Source organism: Micromys minutus, assembly GCF_963924665.1.
Source record: "Micromys minutus genome assembly, chromosome: 16".
In the NCBI taxonomy this organism is placed as follows: Eukaryota; Metazoa; Chordata; class Mammalia; order Rodentia; family Muridae; genus Micromys; species Micromys minutus.
The window spans coordinates 11,844,713-11,865,240 of NC_137985.1; the positions used below are offsets into that span (position 1 = coordinate 11,844,713).

A 20,528-nucleotide genomic window follows, 5' to 3' on the forward strand; every position below is an offset into this window, starting at 1 on the left:
GGATAATAGTTTCCTTCGTTTCACAAAATTTGAAAAGTGTTACAAGGTAAAATGAACCAGCAATTTGAAACTGATAAACTCTAATAATAAATAAAACCAGGGGCTGGAGAGAGGTCTCAGTAGGTAAGAGTCCTGGCTGGTCTTCCAGGGGACTCGATTTCAATTCCCAGCACCCACAGAGTAGTTCACAATCATCTGCAGTTCCAGTCCCAGGAACTCTGATGTTGTGTTCTGGCTGCCCCGGGACTACACACTTGTACATAAACATAGATAGATGCAAACCATTATGCCAACAAAATAAGAACAAAGGTTGATTTATCCAAGTCATAGACCTCTAAGCCATTACTTTTAGTAAGATGGATGTATGAGCCATAGCTAAAACAGATGATCGAGAATGTGTTCAATTATCCAAGACTGGGAGAGAAAGGACACAGAAACCAGAAGTGGGTATAATGGTTCATATCTGTAACCCTGGCACACAGGAGGCTGAGACAGGAGTTCAAGGTCAGCCTCAGACAGGTAATGAGACCCTATCTCAAACAGGAAAGCCTAACAACAGAACTTGGGGTATGGGAGATGAATGAAGTTGTAGGCTCTAACAGACTTCAGTAGTAAAGAAATAAACTGGACACGTTTTCTGAAAAGATACAGATTATCCAAGAACAGGGAAATAAAGAGATTTGAACGATTATCTTAGGCAGGGAAATAAAGAGATTTGAACGAGCTGAGAGGGAAAGGTAAAGGCTGGTCTAAGTTTTTCAGTAGACATCCCACAGCCAGACATCCCCCGCCCCCCAGTCATGTTTCAAAACTGAGTAATGTTAAAACAACTACAGTGAGCAATGGACAAACCTTACTTTTAAGTGTGGTCACACCCATCCCAGTACTGTGCTAAAACTGACCGAGCGTGAGGACTGTGGGCTGAACTGTGGCTCCCTACGAAAGCTTGTTGAAGTCCTGGCCCCGAAACCCTCAGAATATGACCTTATTTTATAACAAGGCTTCACAGAGAACCTGAATTGAATGCCCAGGCAGAAGGGAAAAACAGATTTTTCCTTCAGATCCTCCTGAGAATCTTGGGATGGTTCAGATATGGAACCACAGCACACTGAGAGAGAAGAGCGTTGATTGAGCCATTTTTCTGCTCAGGAACACCAAGACTGCCACAGCCCAGTTGAGACAGAGATCAGAGGGAGTGTGGGCCTAAAGACATGTGTTTGGGACTTCTGGCCTCCTCCTGGTGTCCTCTGTGAATTAGAATGTCCTGTTGTTTCTAAGCGAACACACTGTGGTATCAACCTAAGTTAGGACTGGGAAGATTTATCCCAGGAACCTAAATTTGGATAAAAGCAGGAAATATGTCAACCATCGTCCCTAACACGTCAACAAATGGAAGGGGAAGACTCACACAGTCATCTGTTGAAAAGGCTCAGAGAAACACGAGCAGCAGAAAGAACAGCACAGGACCATGAATGGAAAACAAATTTACATCCCTCAAAGCTCCAAAAGTGTGACATTTATAGTCAGAAACTAGAGTCATTTCCAGTAAGTACTGTCTGGGCTCAAGATGATCCTGGAGGTCTGTGTAACAAGAGCAGTGTGGGCACTGGGGGTGGGGGAGGGGCAGCTGAACTACAGCAGCACCGTGTCCTGTCCAAGGCATGGACTAGATTGGACCTTCTTCAGTATTAGCAATTAGCTGCTTGATGTGCTAAAAGCCAAACTCTTCATTTATAACAGTGACAGGAAGTGTGTAAGTAACCCGGGAAATACTTTTAAAGGAAGAAAACACAAACCATTCAAAGAAAAATTGCATTATTGGGAAACTGTTAGAAAGAAATGGGAAGTCACGCAATATCCTATTATAATAAAAGCATTAAGTCTTCAAAGTTAATACAAAAAAGAATTCAATTTCAGAGAGAACCCACAGGAAATTACACGGAGAAACCTGGCACACTGAGCTTGGTATGCATGAAAATTTTAACTGTGCTCTTACATACTGCATTTCAAAATGCAATTTAAATGGCTCGAACAATTGGATGGAAAAGATGAAACCTCTGAAAAAAGACAGAAGCATGTATGTGCATGTGGAGAACCCTGCTACCAAAGAAGGAAGCTCCAAAGACATTCATCAAGGGACGGTGACTTTGGACAAGCCAAAGTTTAAAACTTCTCCTATGGGGAAAACAAAGTTACAGAAAGCAGACTGGGAAATGCTCTTAAAAATTGACAAGGAAAGAAAAACATCAGAGAAAAATATGCATAACATGTATCTAGTTCACCTTGCTACAAACTACCAACTAATGGGGCCCACCAGTTGTCAGGGAGCTGCCCATCAAAGTGCTAGGAAGAGTTACCATGGGAACAGTGCTGGCAAAGCACAGCATACAAGAGAAGGAACAGGCTCCAAGTGTTAACGTTAGCACACATATCTGTGAGCCAATGGTTCCTCCTTCTGGAAGCTGCTCCAAGATAGACATGGTGGGAATTTTTTTTTGAAGATATTTATTCAGGTGAAAATATGAAAAAAAAATTCAAATATACTAGAGCTAAAATAGTTATGAAAAAGTCTAGTGTTTGGTATATCCACACCATGGAATATTATAAAACTATCACAAAGGGCAAAAAATGCTTGAGCCAGTTGGTGTAGAAAGGCACTTTGGAGCAAACAAAAATAAGACGTGCAAATGTGTCTGTGTATGTGAGCCTAGTTTTTAAAAAATATGTGTCTGTATCTGTGTGTGTGTGTGTGTGTGTGTGTGTGTGTGTGTGTGCAGGCGCACACCTTGCTCCTTATGTATACAGTAGCCTGAAGGAATCAGAAGATGGTGTCAGATCCCCTGCAACTGGACTTGGCAGGCAGATGTGAGCTGCTGGGTGGGAGTGGGAGCTGAGTCACGTCCTATCCAAGAGCAACAAATGTTCTTAAATGCTGAACCCAACATTTATCCCTGTGACCTTCATTATTAATGACAAAATTCCCAATTAAGCATGTATGTGTGCTTGCACAGGTATGTGTATGTGTGTGTAAATATACTATATACTAAGTGGTTGATACAAACCGAGACATTGCTGTCTACTGTTTGACAGTGAGACAAGCCGTGGAGAGGCTGAAGCAGGGCCTGTGCTCTGAAGTCACCTGCCTGCACACACTGTGTGCTCTGAAGTCACCTGCCTGCACACACTGTGTGCTCTGAAGTCACCTGCCTGCACACACTGTGTGCTCTGAAGTCACCTGCCTGCACACACTGTGTGCTCTGAAGTCACCTGCCTGCACACACTGTGTGCTCTGAAGTCACCTGCCTGCACACACTGTGTGCTCTGAAGTCACCTGCCTGCACACACTGTGTGCTCTGAAGTCACCTGCCTGCACACACTGTGTGCTCTGAAGTCACCTGCCTGCACACACTGTGTGCTCTGAAGTCACCTGCCTGCACACACTGTGTGCTCTGAAGTCACCTGCCTGCACACACTGTGTGCTCTGAAGTCACCTGCCTGCACACACTGTGTGCTCTGAAGTCACCTGCCTGCACACACTGGGCTAATCACGGTTACGTCCAGTTGGATGAGTATAAACTTTCCCAGGCCTCGCTGACTTATACTGCTGTCCACACACAGCTGGAGGTCAGCCCTGGGCAGTGCTCCAGCTACTCGGCTATTTGCTAATCTCCCCACCTGAGCTATGCAAATGGTCGGGTTGAGGGAGCCATAGGAGCGCCACTTACTTGTCCGCCCAGCTCCCTCTGCAGCCCGGGGCTGGGGGAATTGGTGGGTGGGTAATTAGCGGCTGCTTTTCTAGTTTTGTGTGTTTTACTTCTTTAAAAAGCAGATGATATAAATGAACAAAGCCAAATGCCTTCAGGAGCAAAGTGAAGCCCCCCAGCCCTATGGTGACCTGAGATCTGTACAGACAAACACTGGGATTGAACTGATGTACATATGTGTTTGTGTGCATATATATATATATATATATATATATATATATATATATATATATGTATATACATACATACATACATACACACACATATATATACCTATATGCCACTTCAGTATGTGCATACGTACACAAATATATACAATATAAACATGTATGTGTATGTATGTATGTATGTATACATATAAATTATCTCTCTCCACTGAGCCGGGGTTTGTTTTTGTGTCCCACGTTAAGGAATGAGAAGGCAGAGGTGACAGGCAGGTGTTTAATGCAGTGGACAGGGGGACCAGCAAGCTTCCCTTTTCATCCATCTGTGCTCCAATCACAGGATCCACAGCCATGCTCAAGGAAGAAGGGAGCGTGCTTCCAGATGCTTCTACTGTCTTGACGCTGGAATACGGACTCATGTGAGAACAGCGGCACAACATGGCAGAAATAGAACATTCAGAAGGGGCTGGCCAAGGCCTCAACCCGCTTGCTCGCATTCTTATGACTATAGGAACAGGCTAGCTTAAGCAGCCATGATGTCCAATTTTTTTATATTACCTTTCTGTTCCTTGAACAGTTCAAAAATAAAGGTAGGATTTTTCATTCTCTAAGTGAATGAAAGAAAATATAACACATAATGCTAATATTTCAAAATTTGACCAACAAAAATTCTACAAAATTCAACCATCACACAATAGAAGTGAGAGGCTCGGAGCCATTAAGTTGTTTATGAGAACAGGTAGAGCCAGGGCCTAACTCATATATTCGGTCAACGAACACTGACTGCTTGCTCTATCCTGAGCTGTTGGTCAGGCCAACTTCCTGCTTGTCATCAAGTTGAAGGGACAAGCCACAAAACAAGTCAGCCAAATATGAATCAGGCAAGAACAGAACAAATCATTCTTATTCGGGTTTGTGGGGAGGGCTTCTCTGAGCATAAGGTTGGCACAGAATTCCCGCGGTCTAGGATATAGGGTTTCAAGCAACTGCAGGATTAAAAGCCAGGACACAGGATGCTTTTGCACATCTCAGAAATGATCAGAAACGAGGCCAAGCCAGGTGGCCCAGCCTGGGCAAGCCACTGCGGCAGGAAGTGCGAAGCTCGGCGCTCCTGCCACGCATGCTCTGTGACCACACAGAGGGTCAGCCCTGCCCAGCCAAGCCGCCTCCTGTTCGGTTTGGAGGAATGGATTCAGGGTATTACCAAGTACCGTGCAGGGTCTAAATCGCCCATCATTCCCTTCAGGTGTGTGTTTTCTGTTCTCACAGCTTTGTATCTTCTATCGGAGACCTGAAAGATTAGCAGATATAAAAGGCACCTGTAAAACTTACAATGGAAGCTCGCTATCTTGTTAATTAACTCGTGGGAGGGGGGTGCAAATACTTTCTGCGGTAAGGAGAGAAACATCTGCCCTCCCCACCCCCCGTTTGAGCAGTGCTAAATTTAAAACACTTAAATAATTATTTACTTTTCCTTCCAAGTCTGAAATTCCATTTTTTCATGTATAGGAATTATAGTCACAATTAAGAAAACTTTTTGAAAATACTCTTGCCCATTACACTTCTTCAGCGCCCAATTAACGTTTACAGTAAGCAGTATATGGCTTTCCGCTTAATTCTTCCTTCTGGTGTTCTGGCCGTGTTCCCTTGTGTGCCTATGACTTGCTTTTGCAGCTCTTCTTTCCCTGATACCGTCTATCTAAATGTCGGGGTGACAGGCTTGTGCCTCCATACCTGGCCTGCTCTTTTGTATGTCTAAGGCTCATTTCCATATAAAACGCTTGCTTTAAAAATATTTACTTTTGTGAATTAGAAGATATATGCGCATTGACAGAGTCTGGGAAAGATGGCGGTAGGAAAATGAAAACAGAGTCATTCTTGTTCATCTGCCTCTGACCATCTGCAAAGCGCCTTGGCACACAGTGCCCGGTGCTGCTGTCCCGTGTGTGGTGCAGACGGTCAGTCTGTGGCCTTTAACTGGATGAAGGATCCATCCTTCCCGGTTCTGTAAATACACACGATTGAACTGCTCTTATGGAAACTGTCTTCATTCATGTTTTGTGCTCTGAAATCACCTAGACTTAGAATGAAAAGGGCCATAAAGCCCGTGCTGTCAAAAGCCTCCATGTTTAAAACACTAAGGACAATCTATTAAATGGAGGGTGAGAGATCTTCAAGCAAGCTGGAATTGCTTTCTAAAAAAGAAAGTTTCGTGCAAAGGTCCTATAGCAGATGACTGAGAGAGGAACAGGGCAGTGTGGAGGGGGAAGACAGCTGCGGGAGAACCTGGGCATGCGGCCGACCACGCATGTGCGCACCGTCTGGTCGGTCCCTAGTGTTTCTTTGACAGTACTTTGTCCACAGCCCAGGGTTTTATGTGGCAAGACTCAAACACTGACCAGACGCCAAGGCTTCCAACAGATCCAGAGCGTGGCTAGAATGTCCAGGAGCAGGAGCCAGCCCTGGAGAGTGCTGTCCCACAGGCATGCATACCTGTTGCTTTGCTAACATTTTTTCTTTTATTTCTAATTCTATCTTTAGTTGTCTTTCCAGAAGGGCAGCCTTCTTCATGACAGTTGCTATAGTGACCTCCTTCTGGTGAAGTTCCTGGGTGAGTTCCGAGATCTCATTTCTCATCCGTTCCTGTTCAGAGCATAGGCCTTCGTCCTGATAGAGCTGGCTTCTCATCTGGTGAGAGTGAGCGGAGGTGTGAGCAGCCCCTCCCTCACAGAGCAGCACAGGTTATGCTGGACTCTCTCAGTCCTCCTGCCCAAGACTGCCTGTGGCCCATGACAGCCTACTTCGGATCAATGCTAACGGACAAGGGGCGCCTGAGTCAGTTTCCTCTCTTCTGATTATTGCTAACTGAGGAGCAGCTCTCTAAGTTTCCTCCCAGTCCCCCAAACCTCACCACCTGATTGTCATGTGCAGAGTCCCTGCCGACAGACAGACAGACTGGACAGAAATTGTTACTCAGAGCTTTATTGTGGTTTTGAGGCAGGGTCTACCTGCACAGCCCAGACTGGCCTGTCCGTGGCTCCTCATGCTCTGAGGTGAGTTCTGGGATCATGGGTGTACATTACAAAGTCTGGCCATCATCACTGCCCCATGTAGAAACAGCAACCCAAGGGGTGTCAGCAGCTTGCTCCAAGCATACAAGAAGCAAAGGGCCAGATTCTAGACCGGAATTCACGGTTCTTGGCTTTGTTTACATATTTTTCATAAAATGAAAGCAGCATGAGCCCTGCTGTGGTGGCGGTGACGTCACACTGTCTCAGAACCATGCCGTAAGCACACTAAGCCTAATGTGTTGGTTGAAATGTCTTCTCATAACAGAACCTGTTGGGCCTGGACCTTTCCAAATCCAACCGGCAAAAGCCCAGGCCCCCTTTTCAGACCCTCCATCCCCACTGCCCATACCTTGCTCACACTCCTAGGCATCGTTTTAAAGACCCAACTCACTGCTTCTCACTTTTGAGGGCCACAGATAGCTTACTCTCTTTCAGAACACACACATATAGGGTGGCAGGGGGTGGGGGTGGGGTAAACATATTTATATCACAGGGTAGTATTTGTTGTTTGGGGGATGTTCTGGAGGGTGCTTAACTCACCTGGGTTTGGGGGTGGGGTTTGTATCAGGATGATCTTCCCAGAGCAGAGGCCATCACACAAAATACTAAAGGGAGGATGAAGTCAGAGCACCAAGGGACAGGCTCTCAGGAAGGAGTGCAGCCAAGGGTGGGAACCAGAGAGCCAGGGGACAGGAAGGAGTGCAGCCAAGGTGGGGACCAGAGAGCCAGGGGACAGGAAGGAGTGCAGCCAAGGTGGGGACCAGAGAGCCAGGGGACAGGAAGGAGTGCAGCCAAGGTGGGGACCAGAGAGCCAGGGGACAGGAAGGAGTGCAGCCAAGGTGGGGACCAGAGAGCCAGGAGCACCGAGGGAGCTTGGTGTGAGCTGATCAACTGTGCCCTGAGAATTAAGGCCAGAGAGGGAAGTCAAGAAAACCCACAAAGAACCTTCTATGAATGTACTCAGAAACTTAAAGGTGACAAGAGACTGTATTTCCCTTTAAGTTCAGTGTACATTCCTAAAGGAATAAGGGTCTCTCCCCTCCTTTCTATCTTTCCTCTTTTTTCCCAGAATCCCATGAGAGCATCTTAATGACCAGTTCTTCCATATCCCCAAATATTTTCAGGCAGAATTCAGATGTGAAATTGTCCACTCTGTCTTTGTGTCCCTTTGGTCTTTTCATCCAACCCCATAATCTCTAGTTACAGTCCTCATGAAAGGTGGTCACTTTCTAGAACCTGTGTCCCCATCCATTATGGGTTACACCCTGGGACAGCCAAGGTTCAGGACTGACCCCTAGGGAAAGATGACTTAATGCAGAGTACCTGTATCCAGAGGCCAATCTCCTGCCTCCCAGGCTGGGTACCATCCACTCCTTATCTGGTCCTGCTCTAATTGTTAGGATTAGAAATTTGACTTAGACATTGCATGGTCTTAACTTTGTCATTCAGCAAACAGGAACCAGGAATTGGTTGTCTAACCCCCCCAAAGCAAGAGTCTCAGAGGTGGGCTCTAGTCCCAGTATATGTTATGGGTCACTTTAAATTACATGTGTTTGCATGTACACGTGCATGCCATGGCACATGTGTGGAGATTCAGAGAAATCACAGGTCTTGATTCCCTCCCCTTCACCTTGAATCCTGGGAATGGGACTCAGGTTATCTGCAAGCCCCTCTATCTACTGGCCATCTTACTTGCTCCCTCTGACTCTCTTTGCCCCGGCCCTCTCCCCTCCCCCCGTGTCTAGATTTCCTTCTGGAAGTTTCTCTGGTGAACCAACCATATTGTTTTGCAGTATGGCAGTCTGGGTTTTACTGTTTATGTCCCTGTGGTATAATTTAACAAGGGCCTCTTAAAAATGAAGCTCAGAAAATTAAGAAAATAAATATGCTATCCTGAAAGAGGATTAAGGTTTTTTATTAGTTTACAGTGGTTAGATATTAAAAGAGTACACTCTTCTACAGAGCATGTTTCTTAATGAGATTGATTCATCTGTGTTTCCAATGACATGGCTTGTTTAAATTGTGAATTTTATCACAAAATGAGTAAAACAGCTCTGTACCCATAGAAGAAAAACCACTCACGAGGTTCCTCGACAGTGTTGGTACAGTGGAATAGAAGGCTGTTTGCAGATACGTCTGGAAGCTGCAGCTGGATAGCCCAGCCACCCACTACTGCCCGGCAAAGCGCAGCTGCCTGGGCCCCCAGGAGCTCGGAGGATCTGTGCCTTAGCCTCCCCTTCACCCAAGAGCCTCACTCATAGGATTCCTGAGTTTACTCTGTAGTTCTTTGCCAGAAGCCTCTGTGGTCCAGGAGAGCACATTCATAGGGGCTGTTAGACATTCCTTGTACCATGACACAGTCTTGAGGAAAGTCAGTAAAAAGCAGGTTTTGAAAAAATTTGTCTCTCTGTCTATCTATCTATCTATCTATCTATCTATCTATCTATCTATCTATCTATCTATCTATCCATTTATCTACTTGTTTTATTTTGAGACAGGGTATCTATCTATTTATCTACTTGTTTTTTTGGGTTTTTTGTTTTGTTTTGTTTTTTGAGACAGGGTTTCTCTATGTAGACCTGGCCGTCCTGAAACTCACTCAGTAGACCAGACTGACTTCAAATTCATAGAGCTCTGTCTGCTCTGTCTCCCAAATACCAGAATGAAAGGCTGTGCCACCACCATCCAGCTGAGTGTTATATTTGTAAAATCAGTAAAATCAGTGGGTTTTGCGGTAGTGTTAAAAACAGGAAGGAAATGGCAATTGCTCTATAACAAGTTTCCTAGGCTGGATCTGTATTTGTTCTCAGACACAAAGCTCTCCCAGGAGCTGCCTTTAAGGGGATGAAGGGTGGAGTCAGGATCTTGATACATAGCCTGGAGAGTCCTCAGACTCGTGGTGTTTCTCTTGCTCCAACCTCCACACATATTGGGATTATTTGTGTGAATTACTGCACCTAGTTAAGATGTTTCCCTCCAGTGTATTCCTGTATTGGCTGGAGAAGAACAAAGAACCCCAGGCTCTGTAAGAACCAAGTCAAGTGTTTAGCTCCTGGCAAAGTGCTTGGCCCTTGCCAGGCCCTTAGAAGTGTAGGTGTGGCCCAGCCATCAGTGAGTGACCTACACCTGCCAGGCGAACCTCTGAGCCAGGTCTTGTTCTCAGCGTGTAATCTGCATTAGCTCACGAATTTTAACAGAGGTAAGTACGCAGTGTCTGGGTGAGAGAGTGTACATTCAAAATTAGTTCAACCTATTATTATCTGTGTTATATGGGAGAATCTCTTCAACTTCTCTACATCTTAGTTTTCTCAAAGGCAAAAAGAGGATGATGCAGAATTAATTTTATAAGATGATGTTAAGTCCTTGGGGCAGTGTCCCTGGCTCATGGCAAGAACCACAAGAGTGTCAGTGGGTACTGACTCATCTCGCACCCATTATAACCTCGGGGTGGTAGAAGCTGTGTAACTATTTCCCGAGTTGAAACAAAAAGCAGAGCTTGGAAGGCCCAGGAAACTCATACAACACACTGTAAGGTAAGGCTCACAAAGACCTTGAACTGTTGTAAGCAGTCAACAGTTGCTGGGACCAGGGGACTTTAGTGAGTGGCTGCCAGGAGCCCCAGGGACCAGTTTCTGTGATGTGTGACCCTTCCTGCATGGGCTTTTCAGTGATGCAGATGCCCTTGAATCACACACTATCCTGTAAGTACACACACACACATGCACTGCCTCCTTCTAGAGGCAGGAAACTCATTGGTTTACAAAATAAGCCTTCTTTGGCCTATAGTCAGAGCTCCATCCGGAGCGATAGACATTTGTTGATTCTTCCCTAGGACGAGTAATCCAAACAGTACTAACCACACCCTAGATGAAGACCCTTAGTTGAGATGTGTAGGTCAGTAGGTCCCCCAAGGTCACCATGTGCTGAGCACCACCCTGGGCTCTCTCACTAGGCCATACCTCCACACTGAATCTCCCCATACAGAATAACTGAAGATTTGTGTTTAGACAGAATATCAGAACTAACCGCTTGGCAGATCATTATGTTTGGAGAAAGTCCAGCAGGTAAAAGAAAGATGGTGAAGGAAGATCTTAGAACCAGTGTTCTGCAGAGACATTAGAGCCGTTGGAATGGAGCCTGTCATATTCCTTACCTTAGTTAATTTCTTCTCATGATCGGGTTGATCTGAGATCATTGAGAACAACTCCTTCCTCTTCCTTTCTGGTTCGTTAGTAGAAGGAGAATATGACGACTCAACTCTACAAATGACAAATAAACCAGGCAACACTCAAGCTTAACTGGGTGAACTGGTAATTATACTGTTAGTGTGGATCATGGATGCTGTAGAGATTTATTGTTATAAGGTTGACAACATTGCTAACTATACAAACTGCACATCCTAATAATTCCATCCTGAGAGCATTTCTGTCTCCGAGTGAGCACAGTTTTAATAGGAGAAAAGAGAGCAGTTAATAGGCATTTTGACCATATATTAAAATGAGCCTAAACATTTTAAGGTTATTTATTCATATATTTTGTGAATCTAAGTACTTGGCATGTATGCCTGTATACCAGAAGAAGGCGTTGGATCCCAGTAGAGATGGTTGTGAACCATCATGTGGTTACTGGAACTTGAACTCAGGACCTCTGGAAAAAAGCAGCCAGTGCCCTTAACCACTGAGCCATCTCTCTTTCCCCTGTGGATAAGATTTTTGAACATGAAGAAAAGGCTGCTTTCTGTAATAAAATAGCATGGACACCTAACTGAAAATAAACTCAGCTGCTGACCTGACAGATGCACTGAGGCAAAGAGTCGTGTCGAAAGAGCACGGGAGGCACACAGTTCACAGAAACACTCAACACAGGACATCTGACCATGTGGCCAGGGAGGGAACTCAAATGTGCCTGGGTTTTGGCTTTTTACTTGTTAAATGGAATGGTAGCCATTTGTTAATGTTGGGGTGGGGTAGTGAGGGAGTAGAAACTCCCAGGAGAAGAATGATTATGACCCCATGTGGTGCTCAGAGAATCTCAGCTGGTGAGAGTCACTTTCCAGAGGGTAAGCCAGAAGCAGCCATTAAAGCACCAAGTTGAATGACAGTGGCAGCAGTTACTGAAGTTAGGGGGGCCACCACCGAAGCCTCTGTGACTCACTAGGAGTCACCTGTGCATGTAACTGGCTCTGCAGAGGCTTCTGAGGAGATTCCCAATATCCAAAACACAAACTACACAAATGAAAAACACAGCTCCAAATCTCAGTAATGGCGGAGAGAGAATTAATTTAGAAACTGGAAATAAAGGAGCTCTTAAAAGGTGCAGAGTCCTGGCGATCCCTGGGAGGTCATTGATCTTTCTGGCCACCACACTTGTCATTCTCCTCATCCCCCACCCCAGCCACACACACCTCCCACAGTCGGGTTTCCTTAGCCCAGCAGAGACTCACCCTTTCTGTGAATGCCATTCTCTCCCCTGTATATACAAGTGAACACGTTTCTCATATGATCAGTGTACACACTACATATCATTTCTGTGTGATCAGAGTACATACTACATGCTTTTCCTATCATCAGAGTATGCACTTCGAGTTACTGTCCAGTGTCCTGTGTCTCTCACTGAGTAATGTGTTCTGAGCATTTTCCATGTCGCCTAACGTTTCTCTGAAGCGTCAGTTTCTAAAGTGGTCTTAAAATTTCTCACTAAGTGAGGTTTGGAAAGGAAGAAAAGAATGTTCTCTTTTCTAGGTTCTTCCCAAGCATTCTCAAGAGCTGCAGTACTGAACCGACCATGTTTTGTGGTGAACTTGCCAAGTTCACTGATCAAATGGAAAACAGGTGATTCCTATGTGCACAGGTGTGAAGAAAAGGAGATCATGCTAGTGCAAATGGTTAAAGAAGGTGTGGGTTTTTGTTTAGGGAAAGGACATTAGAATTATTTCTTAATGATGCAAAACATGTCATCTCATGGTGTTCATGACCTAAAAGAAGGGAATGGAAACAAAATCTATCCTCATCAGAAAAATTTGGGGAGTGAACAAAAGCGTCATTAACCACCACGTCAGTCCTCCTGGCTGCTTCACCTTAGGAAGCCATAGAGATGGGGCAGAGTCCAAATCAAAAAAAGCCAGACAGCAGACAGACAGGCAGCAGCACAGGAACCAGACTGAAAGAGGAAAGCCAGAGTGACACACAGAAGAAAGCCGTGACCCTCAACACATGGCAGCATCAAGTCTCAGACCCAGACATCCGAGGGCGTCCCTCCAAATGAGGGTGCACAGTTTGGGAACTAAAGTGTTCAGTTTGGCAGAAGACAGGGAAGAGTTTGGATTGGCCAGATGTGTAGGAAACATTGTTAGTTTTGTCCTTTTGTAGCACCTGGCTTGACTGGAACTCACTCTGTAGACCAGGCTGGGCTAGAACTCACAGAGATCTGCCTGTCTCTGCCTCCCTAATATTCAGATTTTAAGGCCTGCACCATCATGCCTGGCCTGACACTGGATTTATTTTTTAAGATTTATTTTTATTGTATGTATATGAGCCTGCATGCAGTGTGTGTAATGCCAGCATAGGTCTGAAGAGGACATTGGACCCTCTGGTACTAAAGATATAGAAGGTCATGAGCTTCCATGTGAGTCCTGGGAGTTGAACCCTGATCCTTTGGAAGGCCGGTCTTTGCTCCTAACCACTGAGCTATCTCTCCGTGTTCCCATGACCTACAAGTTTGAAGAAATCATTACTGCCTGAAAAACAATAACAATTATCTTCAAGTAAAATAGATCACTTAGCTATTCAGATGTTTAGAAATCATATCATTTGTTTCATTAGCTTTCTGATTCTCAAAAGAAAGTTATACACCAGTGAATTGTTAAAGCAATCAGACCATCTCTTGAAAACCTCAAATACTGAGAATTCTCAAAAGACCCACTTTTTTGTGGATATGCAATATATGCCTATTTGCCTATTTTTAAGAAGGGAAAATCAGTGTTAGTAACTGCTTTTTAAGAAGAGATTTATTTTAAATTATATGTATGTATTATGTATGTATGTATTATGTATGTATGTATTATGTATGTATGTATGCATGTATGTATGTTTGTATACATGAGTGCAGATGCCCTCAGATGACAAAGGCATCAGGTCCTCTGGGAGTGCAGTTACAAGTGGTTGTGAGCCACCCAGCATGGGTTTTGGGACTGAGGTAGGGTCCTCTGGAAGAGCAAGCTCTCTTCACCACTGAGCCATCTATCTAGGACTCTTTATATGGAGCTATAGGTCATGAGTGCAGAGGCATAATTACCATACCATCAGCAAGTGAAAACGTTAGCATCAGGCTTATAGGCAAATAAGGTAGAAGCAATTAGAATAAATAATAAATCAAATTTCTCTGCAAATGTATAATTTAACACCAGCTCTACACTGTTGTTTCTACCAGAACAAACTCTGTCCTAAATAATGCAGCTGGATTCAACTTTATTCTAGGTCAAATGTGAAGGCCTTGGATGCACACACACGTCTTGCACACACATGTCTTGCACACACATGTCCTGCACACACATGTCCTGCACACACACATTTTGCACACACATGTCCTGCACATACACGTCTTGCACACACACATCCTGCACACGTGAGTACTGTTTTGAGAGGTTCCCGAGCTATCATCCAGTGTGAGAACTGTACCTTTTCCTGTTATCTTGAGCAGTCTGCAGTTCTCCCATTTTCAGCAGTTCCCTATGCAAGTGCAGTCTTTCCATTTCTATAATCCTCAGTAGATCGTCACGTGACTGTAACTCATTCTTCACCTCCGACAGTCCTGCTTCCATGGCCTGCATTAATAATTTGTTGATGATTACTTTAGAATTATGGTGCACAAACATTAACAAAAAACCCACTTAACGTCTAGCCCTTAAACAGTGCGGGATATTGCTATTGCTCTTGCTTGTCCACTGGACCCACTGCTGAAGTATGTACTTCAGGTGCAAGACACAGGAAAATCAGACTGGTAGCTTCCTCCTGCTGGGTAGCTTTCTCAGCATCAGATCATGATTCAGGCTGCCATGGGAGAAGGATCATCAGTGGTTTTATCCAATAGAGGACTCTGAATGTGACCCACATGCCGAGGCGACATGAGCCTGCTGGTGCAACGTTGGCATGAATGCTAAGGAGTTAACCAGTCACATTGTGATTGGCTTTGAGGCTTGCTCCACAGGAAGGAGTTCATGCCTGGGGTTGTAAACATGGTAAAAAGTCCGTAGGTGATGGGGAGATCACTAAGTCTTCCCAGGGAAGAAGCTACTACTGTTACTTTACTGACGTAAAGACATGCTAAACTGCCTTCTAAATGTTTGTTTATATCTGTGAGTTAGCAATGCTCTCAACTTTGGTCCAAGAAGCTTCTTTTTGCAGAGGGCGGTGCTTAATTCAGAGACTTGTTACTGGTCAAAATGCTGAAAGTAAGTCACGGTGAGTACTCAGCCTCAAATGGGACATTATGTCACCCAACCCTTTAGGCTCAGGAGACATCGTGGGAGGGAGGAACGTAAGGGCTTGAGGATAAGGAAGTTCCTTGGCATGATGTCTAGTGGACATGAAATCACCACTGTGCTCATGAACTCATAGCATCTGATTATCTGTGCAAGACAGGGCCCAGTGACGTTCCATTCTAGATGAGAGAAAGCTTTCGAAGACTCACTCCTCCTTGTGAAGCTACTGGTTATTAATGGCTACTGGGGAAGGGGAATTCATTTTCTCCCATGGTGTAGCCACAGGCAAGGCACCCGTGTTCTGATAAATAAGTCCACACTCGTGCTCATGGAAGCAATCCTTATGAAACCCACAAGGTCACATTCTCTGTCTCCTGTCTCTCTGTTTCGGTCTCTCTCTCTCTCTCTCACACACACTTTCTCTCTCACACATATACACATGCTCATATGCATTTCCCCACCCCATCTCACTCTTACACACTACTCCCTTCCTCTCACACATGTGCACATGCACACACATTCTCAAACACACACTGACTTGCACTCACACAGATACACACACAGTGACACACACACAGACTCACTCCCACATTCATACACACACATCACACACATCACACACATTGATATAAACTTATCAGGCAGTGTAGGGGGATGGGCCTGAGAGAGGGTATGATGGAGAAAATGACCAAAACCCCCTATATACATGCATAGAACTGTCAAAGAATTTAAAAATGAAAAGCACTTCCCACCCATCAGTCAGTGTACTCACTTTTTTTAATCATTGCATTGTTAGCTTTATTTAGAAATCACAGAGTATGTAAGAAAAAGACCTCACTGGAAATCCTTTAACCAGAAGGTAATGAATTTCTCATAGTCATAGATGCATCCCATCCAAATCTCCTCTAGACCATATACTCTGGTTCCCTGAGACCAAGGATAGTTAGGTAGAAATACGTACCATAGGTAGTGTGAAGTGACCAGATACTCAGGGAAGGCCCTTGTGACTCTCTCACATCTCCTTCTATGAGTGAGCCGAAGTGTGCTCATTCTAATCGAAGCACGTTTTCTCTTTCCCTCCCCCAGTCTCACCGAGCTTCGCTTCACCTTTCACCCACTGGACAAATCTTCACTGCGCTCCTACCATGCGCTCTGGAGCCCAGATACTAATCGCCCCCAAACTGTTCACCCCCCAGGATGAACAGACAAGAACGAACGACCAAGCTACATGAGTCAATGTGGCCACGCCATGTGTGAACCTGAGGCAGTGGGGTGTGACGGAGTACAAAGTGTGGGCTCTAGGGAATGCTGGTCCTTCTGATTAATAAAACAGGAAGTAAATGACGATAATCGGTGACCGAAGCCATCAGGGTGCTCTCCTGGCGCAGCTGGCGGCAGGATAAGTTAGCCTCTTCCCCTCCTGCTCCCTGCGGTGGACTTATGTCCAAACAACTGGGAATACCTGTGATCCACAAGAGGCTTGAGCAGTTCAAAGTGAAGGGAAGGCTCTGGACAGGAAGAAAGGGCAGCAGCAGTGGGCAGGGCTCTTCAAACCGGGGAAGGGAGGAAAGAGCCCAAAGCACAGTGAGAGAACCTGCAGAGAGACCCCACCCCCTAGCACGAGGGAAGGAGGCAAGTTCTGCATTAGGATAAGGGGAGCTCAGAGCCTGGCTGTCAGGAGCGGGTCTTGGACAGCCGGGCTGGCATCCCCTGACCATGCTATGGACCCATTTGAGGCTCAGGACCATCATGGCCTGCTGGATGATCTGCTGCAGCAGTGGGACAGTTCCCTGGGATTAAACACAGCATGCAGCTCCTGTAGCTGGGCGCTTTCCCTCAGTAAGTTCCCAGGGCTCATCCCCAATGTGTGACATCTATTCCTGTTTATGGCTGGGATTTATGGCATTGACAGGTTGGTCCTACTCTGGGCAATTTCATGAACAACGATTACACTTAAATGAGGGGAGTTCTCTGGAACTGTTCTTCAAAACAAAAACCTTCTGACTATACACCTTCCCAAGGGCCTTTCAGCCTGGGTGTGGGAAGGGCCCAATTACTATGCTTCCAGACATAGTCTTCTGAGATTAGTTTAGATGCCTCTGTTTTGAAAAGCAGGGATTTTTTTCAGATAGAGTTAAAATTTTAATGAAACAATAAATTATACAGTAGAAATGCAGTTTACCTTATGAAACAATAGATTGTTGTTTATTGTTTAAAAATCAGTTCACTTTATTGTAAATGTCACCTGTTGTGTCATGCAGGTGAAGAAGGGACAGTCTGGGCTTTAAAAGCACAAATCAGGGGGCAGAAAGTGGGTGTGTATGTTCTGAGGGAGAGGAGTGGGAAGGCCCTAACTCCAGGCTGGGACCTGGTTGACAGAGTGGTCTGTCCTCAGTCACTAGACACATCTGTCTGTAGTGCTGAGCATCCAGAAAGAAAACATGCCGCTTGATGATACAGTGCCACAGGTGTTAAGATGGAAACATCTCATTATGCAAATCGGTAACAACAATTGGATAAATAGGTGAACTAGATTGTAGTTGACGGCATTCTGTAAATTGGCTGCAAAAATGTAAGAGCAATTAGAAGGATTTGCTGATATTGATAAATCTAGAATTATCTTCTTGTCTTTGGATTCAATAAGCCCGAGTTGACATGAGAATCAATGGATCTTTATTAACACAATCACATTTAATAAGTCTGAAATCATCCTCAGCACATGGCATTCCACGTGGGCACCGTGGAAACGGGTTCATTCTAACAGGTCATAGTTTTAAAAAGTCATAGATACTGTTCTAGATACATCGTTCTGTATAAACCAGTGGACAGCAAGTTAGTTCCTTTTGATTTCTAAGCCTCAGTGTCACGGCAGAATAAGGAATGTAGCCAAAGCAAGCAATTGGCAGTCACTCGCACAGGACACTGTTCTTTCTGCAACTTGAAGCTTTTGAGCGGACGGGTCCAGCCTGATCCAACTGTAGAGATTACTCAGTGAGTAGACTGTATGGGAACTGTACAAAGTGTCATTAACTTCCATCACTAAGAGCTTACCCAGCACTAAATCACTATTGCTGGTTAAAATAACCTGCTTCTGAGTCCCCACGGAGGCAGCCTGTGCACGCAGCCTCGATGCCCTGGTCTCATGTCCTTGGCTTTAGGATGGACTCACAGACATTGAAGAGAATGGCTTTAGTCGTCAGTAAGTGTGCCGTGGGAGGGAGTGTGCTTCAGACAGCCTGGGCAGTGTGGGTGGCGGGTCACTCCCGCTGCCACAGCTGCAGACACTAGTTTGTACACGACGAGACAGTGAGGGAAAGCAGGCCCTTGCAAACAAACTTGAAAAAAATGTTCAACAGAATGCACTTTTGACGATTGCATGGACAGACTCACACATCCTAGGGCTCTCTTTATGTCCTAAAGAAAACAAGCATTTACATTATTCATGATTTATACTAAGTTTTTAAAAAAGATCAGTTGTGCACTCTCCCCTCAGACAGGATAAACTGCCAGGGTGTACAGCTTAACACCATCACCAGACTGTCCGAAAAGGGAATAGAGGTCACACACACACACACACACACACACACACACACACACACGCACACACACACACACGCATACACACACACATGCATGCATACACACATATACATACACACACTCACACATGCATGCACACACGCACGCACGCACACTTTATTGAGTATGAAATGCTTCACTTGCTGCTGTATCCAACAAGTGCCAGCAGTGGTCAAAATGAAGAAGCACCGACAGGTCCACCTGGGCAAGCTGGCCAGCACATCACAGTTTAAAAAGGAAGGTTGCCCTATGTTACAAGTCCCAGCTAGGTAGTGTCAAGTGACACCAATTTCAGTGCTTGCTTTGTGTTCATACCCCATGGTGGTGTGACAGTTCTCCTGGCTTTAAAATCTGGAAGGAACACGAGGGTCCCATTTACACTCATCATGGCGCCCGCATTGTGAAACTCGCCACAGTAGTTGGTGCAGAAAACAGAAATGACTAACTGCCTCTTTGCAAAACACTCATACCCATCTTCAACCCTGAGGGCTCTACATGTAAGACCCAAATCATGCTTATGGAGAAATTTGCAACCGCTTCTGCACCAAATGTGAAGGACGCTCCTCTGTCATTTTCACCCCAGCCTAAGGCATCTTTATCGGGGTCAGACCACAAACAATCACAAAGAAGATCTTGATCTGGTACATCAGTCGGTCTCATAATTCGCCGAATCTGCTCCGTAGAGTAAAGATCTGGTGATAAAGCCCATGACAGCAGAGTATCTTCTCGCCCACGATGGCTGCTATCGGTGAGTGGTTAAGGCAGTCCGTGAACGTTTTATCTTAATGTTGTATCTTCTCTTACACTCATCATAAAATCCATAGATTCTATTGATGCTGGCACACTCATGGTTTCCTCTGAGATACTTGATTTTGTAGGCCAGCAAGAGGCAGATCATCTCTAGTGACTGTTTGCCCCTGTCCACATAGTCCCCAAGAAACAAATAGTTGCTTTCTGGAGGAAAGCCACCACATTCAAACAGACAGAGCACATCATAATACTGCCCGTGGCTGTCACAACATGTCTTAAGTGGTGCTTCAAGTTCTAAGGTTAGGCTGACTGAGGAAGATCTCCCAAGACTTCAGGCAGAGTCCTTGGATTTCATTCTCCTGGAGCTGGACATTCTTGCCAGGCTTGGACCCTCTCACTTCCAGCAGCCATTGGGTGATACTGTGGATGTTGACTTTATCGATATCTGCCATTGCTGTCCCACCACTGGTTTGTACCTGGGTCTCACTTATCCTCTTTCCTCACACCACGAGAGCCCCGTGAGCAGGGGTGGTGGTGGCGGTGGTGGTGGCAGCAGCAGCCTCGGCGGATCCCCCACGCCCCAGCCACCTCGCTCCCACTTCTTCCTCCTCTTGCCACTGGAACCACTGAATTAATGGATTTTTAAACTAGGATGCAGTTTTGAAATTGGTACAATTTTGTATGAGAGACGGATCAATTGTCTGCAACGTGTCAGGTGTCT

General features: G+C 45.2%; 1 protein-coding gene and 1 pseudogene across 6 annotated transcripts in view; both read right to left on the reverse strand.

The window, feature by feature from the left end:
* DEUP1 (deuterosome assembly protein 1) overlaps window positions 1–20,528 on the reverse strand; it is a gene marked incomplete at both ends in the record, with an annotated part of 58,844 nt that overhangs the window by 13,311 nt on the left and 25,005 nt on the right. For 2 of the 5 annotated variants that reach the window (XM_080929868.1, XM_080929867.1), the window contains 4 exons: window positions 5,133–5,219; window positions 6,422–6,616; window positions 11,153–11,258; window positions 14,676–14,821. In XM_080929868.1, the coding sequence (XP_080785994.1) occupies window positions 5,133–5,219; window positions 6,422–6,616; window positions 11,153–11,258; window positions 14,676–14,821 (534 nt within the window). Of the gene's footprint in view, window positions 1–4,243; window positions 4,331–5,132; window positions 5,220–6,421; window positions 6,617–11,152; window positions 11,259–14,675; window positions 14,822–20,528 lie in introns of those variants that run through there. The other 3 variants (XM_080929871.1, XM_080929869.1, XM_080929870.1) reach the window with 3 other exon arrangements.
* LOC308430825 (serine/threonine-protein phosphatase PP1-gamma catalytic subunit-like) lies at window positions 19,323–20,259 on the reverse strand (annotated as a pseudogene). The gene has a single exon. The product of its transcript is annotated as a serine/threonine-protein phosphatase PP1-gamma catalytic subunit-like (transcript).